We start from the raw sequence: 6,024 nt of genomic DNA, 5'->3' as shown, positions 1-6,024 counted from the left end.
GGGGGGGGGGGGGGGGGATGAGGCTTTAACACAGGAACTCCTGCTTACCCTAAAAGTCCCTCTCACACACTGAATCACACTGAACCTCTCGGCTCATACCGCTGTAAGTGAGACAATAAGAGCAGTCGACAGAAGCGGAGAATTAGACGAACACATACTTAGAAACAACCACTGACGTTGAGGTATTTAAAAAGATGAAAAGAAAATTCAGTTCAGAAATAGCCAACACAAAATAAACATGTTTCAGGGCAGATTTATGTTGTTGTGTAACTCCATTCAACCGGATCCAGAACAGCATCCTGTAAATGAGCTCTTTACCAAGCAGCAGGGTTGTATAAAGTACAGCATTTTGTTACCTTGGCATGTAATTTTTCACACACTACTGGGTGGAAATCTATTAGGAACTTGAACCGCATCTGTTTTTAAACAGTATGCTAACTAAGGGCCTTGAATCCATGGCCTGTTATCTTGTAATAGCTGCTGGTCAAACAAGCTTTGAACTTTTTCTTGAAGCACAAAATACAACATCAATATTCAAAGTAACCGGTAATTAACGAGCTCTGATAAATGCAGTGGAGTTAAAACTAAAAGTACAAAGGTAAAAGTACTTCAAAGCTATACTTAAATTAACAGCAGAGTCAAGGTGTGCATGTGTAGTGATGTGTTGTAATCTGTCTTCTACACCTTACCTGTGGACATGCTTTCCCCAGGAGACAAACCGTCCAGGAGGCCTGTGGTGTGGTCCAGAGGCTGGGGGCTGGTGCCCGGCGTGCTGGGGGGCTGAGGTGGAGGTAAGCTGGGCCTCTGTCGAGGCGGCTTCGGGGTCGGCCGAGTCTTGGTGAGAGTCCCGGCCAGCGAGGGGGGAGAGGAGAGACACGGGGTGGTGGCCATCTGGATCTGCCCCGGGGAGCCAATGGTGGCGTATCCCTGCGGGTAGCTGAAGCTGTACGGGGAGGGGGTGCTGGGAGGGGTGGGCGACAGGCTGACTGGAGACGGCTGACCTGTCGACTGGTCCGACATGGCTCCCGACTGGCAGTACGGGGCTTTGGGTGGGATCGGGGCCAGCTTCTTAGCTGCAGAGAGACAATTCAATTCAGTTTATTTAAGAAGGCGACAGTGCGACGATACTTGTGAAGTATACACGTGCTACGTTGTGGTGATAAAGAACACAACAGGACATTTAACACCCCCACCGCCGCACAACCCCGTGGTGAATCACCAGATCCCTTTTTTGTGGTCTGAATGGGCCCTAATGCCTGGGAGCCTCATTACCTCTCCTCAGGGTGAGTGGGCTGTGATCAGACTGTCCACTAGAGGTCATCGTCCCCTGGAGTCCCTTCTGTCCAATCACTGGAGACAGCTCCTTGTTCTTTAGAGTACTGAGGACACAGTGAAGGAGAAAAAAAACACACAGGAATTACAACCTGCCCCGTGCATCTCTCTTCCCTTTACTATCATGGTCCACCCTGTGTGAGAGAAGTTATGAGAGCACCCATAGTTCAATGTCAAACTGCCCGAGTGAACGCCGTTGCAGGCACAGATGTAGTCTATACAGCGGCGCAGCACAAGCACTTCAAAAATCCCAAATAAATCCTGAATGCTTAATGGATTTTTCTTACTTTTACAACGCAGTGCAGCCAGAATGCCAATGGGAAGATGGCCTGAAGGTCACCACATAACCAGTTTATACTCTGACTGACTCTCAGCAGATGAGGCATGAATGGATGACTGAAGTTGCCGTGAAGACGGATTGGAGCAATCAATGCATATAAGCATATTTGGGCTCAGGATCAAACATATTAATGTAATTTCTTTCAACCTAGACTTTTTTTTTTCCATCTTTGCATGTCTAAGTGGCTGATGGGAGCAACAATTTTTGAAACTGGTCTTGTATTAAGCAAGACAAGCTAGAATGTAACGTTAATGGGCAATTGTGCACCGTTAATTTACATCCACTAAAAGTGCTGTTTTCCACCGACATGCTCAGATTATCATTCTAAGTGTGTGACAACATTATGAAAATATTTCCTACAGACATATACCTTTGTGTTAAAGAGTAAGATCCTTTTGTTTGAACTAAACAACAGACACAAAATCGCTATCGCCAAACTCACCAGACTCTGTTTGAATAAACAGTAATTTTATCATCACAAAACACACTTCATTCAAAGTCGACTGAAACAAAATAAAACTTTTAAAATCCCTCTTGGTTCTTTTCACTGTTCCAACAAGCAACCAAGGTTTGGGTTGAAAAAACCTCAATTCAAAACATGTGAAAAATATGTTGGCTCTATACACGCTAAAATTATTTATTTGTGTTTATTTAAATAGAGTCTGGTGAGTTTAGCGGTGACGATTTCCAAGCTGTTTCATGTTAAACAGAAAGGATTTTACTCTTTAACAAAAATGTATATCTCTGAAAGGAAATATTTCCATTATGTTGTCAGACACTTGTTAATAGACACAATAATGTGAGCCGGTCACTGGCAAAAACAGCACATTTAGTGTAGTAGTTTGCCGGTTACAGTGTTTGTGCTCAATACTGGACCAATTTTAAAGATTTTATTTATTTGTGTAATTACTAACACACAAATGCATAGGAAAATAAGGTCCCAAAAATTACCCATAAACTGATTTCTGAGTTCTTTGTGTCACATCTGTTCATTTTTAAGCTTCTGATCTTGCAGTGTACCACTCAGGGCTGACTGGGCCCACTAGTATGACTCAATACCGCCCACTTTTATAATGGTATGCACTGAAAGCTTTGAATTTCCTTTGTTGCCTGGCAACCGCCTCCTGAATATCCTGGCAACATGGAAAGTTATGGATTGCATTCACGCCAATTATATTAAAAAGATGGATTGATAATGGAGTTCCTTAAGAGCATTGATTGCCATGAGAGAATGATGCATAACCAGGGGAATAAATAAGAAGAAAATAAAAACAATAGGGAGGCGCTGTTGGGAGTATCTTAATCTCACCCATCCCCCTTTTCGCCTCACATCAGCCCTCTCTCATCTCTTCATTTGTATGTGAGTTGTGTTGGAAGTACGAGCGAGTTGAGCAGGGTTCTGTAGTTACCTAGTCAGCTTGGCTCCTCTCTCCCGGCTACAGGCACAGGCGGCCCATGGAGGGGGAGCAGATAGGGGGGTGTTGGGGGGTTTGGGGGAGCCCGGGAACAGATCGTGACGAGTAAGAACGAGCGGGGGTTTGATGTAAAGGGTGGAGCCATTCGCTTCAGACAGGGCGGCATGCGAAGCATCGGACAGGGGGGCCTGTTTGGGCAGGTGCAAGGAGTTTGGTTTGGGGTTGGAGTTGACGTCAAGCGGCTGGGGGGACGGGCAGAGAGAGTGTGGGAGTGGGGGTGGGCTGTAGCCACAGTGGCGGGGGGGAGGTGACGGGCCGGGAGGCACGGAGTCGGGATTGGGAGCGACTGGACGCATAACGGGAGGTGCTCGGGTGTAGAAATGGTGGTGAGGGAGCGAGTAGGAAGAGCAAGAGGAGGAGGAGGAGGAAGAGGAGGAAGAGGGGTAAGGGGGAGGCGGCCTCTCCTCCTCAGGGGAGGGGTAGGCGTAACCAGAGTCCGACCAATTGGAGGATGCATCATCCGAGCTGCAATGATAAACATATCAATGTTTCATGGGGAATTGAGCTGGTCTCCAGAAGCTGAAATGCTGTTAAAGTGAGGAGGGATTTGTTAGTGTCTAGAGGTTAAGAGCAGGGATTATTGATTTGTAAGTTTAAGTTTGGGAGGAAGTCAGGTGGGTGTTCATTATTGTGTCAGAAGGGAGAAGTTAGGGCTCCAAGAAAGGATCAAGGGAACAGCTCAGAGGAAATAAAGAGTAGGTGCTCCATGGTTTTCAAATCATGAAATAAAACAGAAAAGTCAATCACCTCATCCATTGCAGGGCCTTGCGACAATGGACTGTTATGCTTTTAATGATGCTCGGACTAATGACCAAAACAAAACAGATACATAAATCATGCACATGCAGCAATGAACTACTGAACTATGGATGATTCTGAACTTTTTCACGTTAATAGGCCTAAAGCCTAAAGATATACAGAAACACAAGGCAGGCAGACAATTAAGTCTCCACACATGGCTAATACAAATTCAAAGGTGAAAAAAGTAAACAAAGAAAGACAATTCAATTGCAAAGTTGGACACGACATGCTTTGTCAGAGGTGAGACACCGGGGTTCACACGGAGGTGACGAAGAGCATTTCTTGTGGGGGGGGGGGGGGGGGGGGGGGACAAAACAAGAACACACAAGAAAACATGGAGCAGACAGCGCTGTTTGGGTGTCAGTTGCAGGGCGCAGCAGCACACGCGGCGGGGGGGGGGGGGGGGGGGGGGGGGAGCAGCAGCAGGTGGGTGGTGTGTGATGGTGGCGGGAGGGGGCGGATGTCAACAGGACGGGGGGCACGACACCTTACCGTGGCGGTCGCTGTTAGTGGGAGGAGGGTGGGGGGAGGGGAGGCAGAGAAATCCCAGGTGCTCGGGGATGAGAGCGTCAGTGGGCGGGACGGGGGGGGGCACGCTCGGGGGCGGGATGGAAGAGCTTTTACGCGTAGAAGACGAGCCCCTGCGTGACACCAAGTAGGTCCATCACACCTGACACCATGCTGCAGTGGAACAAAAATGCACAGCCAATCAAACCAGGGAGTGTGGTTGTGTGTGTGTGTGTGTGTGTGTGTGTGTGTGTGTGTGTGTGTGTGTGTGTGGTGTTCAGGGGGGGTCCACACCCTAAACAGATCGTCAGGGCTGCTAGAAAAGGAGAAGCTTCCCTGTCCATCATCTGTAGGCCAACTGACACAGACCTGACCCTGGATCAGCGTCACTCTACTCCACCCACCCACCGCCTTGCTTACATCCTTACGATCCTGAGCATGCAGCCACAGAGAACATTATTTTATCTACACAATGTCTCGCTTAAATGTATAATTCCCTTTTTTTATGACAGATTATCCCGCAGGATGACGATGTGCTGTATGCATGAGGAAGGTGAGATGGTGAAACCTTTAATAACTGCAACACAAGAGCAGGTTGGATGAAATAAACACAAAGAAGAAGAAGGCGTTATGTTCTCTTTGTTATTCCAAAAAATATTAAAGGAGTAGTTTGACACTTTGGGAAATGCATTTATTTTCTTTCTTGTATAGATGAGAAGATTGCAACCACTCTAATGTCTGTCCAGTCAACATAAAGCCACAGCCAGTTAGCTTAGCTTAGCATAAAGACTTGAAAACTGCTAACCTGGATCTGCCAACCAGCACTTCTAAAGCTCAATAATTAAAGATGCAGTAGGTAAGACGTATATGAGTTTCTGTCATATTTGCTGAAACTGACCCTATGATCAAGTAGAACTACATGAAGCAGGTAATTAGGGGGAGGGGCTTAGGAGACCGTTTGGGCTTTAGCAGAAAGGGGGGAGGGAGTGAGAAGTTGTCAATGTTTTTGTCCTGGATCTTTACAATCCTACCTACAGCACCTTTGGGTAAAATAGATTATCACAGATATAAATAATAACCTTTGCCAGGTTGCTATTTTTCAATACAGGTTGTCCATTGGTTTGTTGGTTCTGTTTGGTTGTCTGTCAGCAGGATTAGGTCAAATCTACTGGTCCACTTTTCATGAAACTTGGTGAAAGGGTGGACCAAAGAAGAACCCATGACATTGTGGAGTGGTTCCAAATCGTGGTGAAGATACACACATTATAATGTGTGTATTTTCACTGGTTTACATTGCGAGACGGGGCGTCTTAATGCGTGTCGCATTAATGTGGTGTGGGAAGAAATTATAGCCCACGTCTTATCTGCTCTATACTCCTATCTTGTTTGGTCAATCTGTACAAAAATTTACATGTAAAAACTACAAGCTGTGGTCTTCAGCTGTGGCTAAAAATTATATTATAAATAAGATTAGATATTTGCTAAAATGCAGATGTGAGATTCCAGATCGGCCCATCTGAGTTTTCATTTTCTCAAAAGACAGAGCAGGATACCCAGGGCTCGGTTTAC

The 6,024-nt window shown here is 46.1% G+C and overlaps 1 protein-coding gene across 4 annotated transcripts in view; it reads right to left on the bottom strand.

Moving 5' to 3' along the window:
* The window catches only part of LOC116670890 (rho GTPase-activating protein 44), a 99,029-nt gene that overhangs the window by 2,496 nt on the left and 90,509 nt on the right, over positions 1–6,024 (bottom strand). For all 4 annotated transcript variants that reach the window (XM_032501595.1, XM_032501596.1, XM_032501597.1 and 1 more), the window contains exons 18-21: positions 3,895–3,951; positions 3,082–3,612; positions 1,273–1,379; positions 690–1,073 (exon numbers count right to left, since the gene is read on the bottom strand). In XM_032501595.1, coding sequence (XP_032357486.1) covers positions 690–1,073; positions 1,273–1,379; positions 3,082–3,612; positions 3,895–3,951 — 1,079 coding nt within the window. The remainder of the gene's footprint in view (positions 1–689; positions 1,074–1,272; positions 1,380–3,081; positions 3,613–3,894; positions 3,952–6,024) is intronic.

Source organism: Etheostoma spectabile, chromosome 21 (assembly GCF_008692095.1).
Source record: "Etheostoma spectabile isolate EspeVRDwgs_2016 chromosome 21, UIUC_Espe_1.0, whole genome shotgun sequence".
NCBI lineage: Eukaryota > Metazoa > Chordata > Actinopteri > Perciformes > Percidae > Etheostoma > Etheostoma spectabile.
Note: the sequence above shows the minus strand (reverse complement) of the source record. Positions and strands in the feature narration are given on the sequence as shown.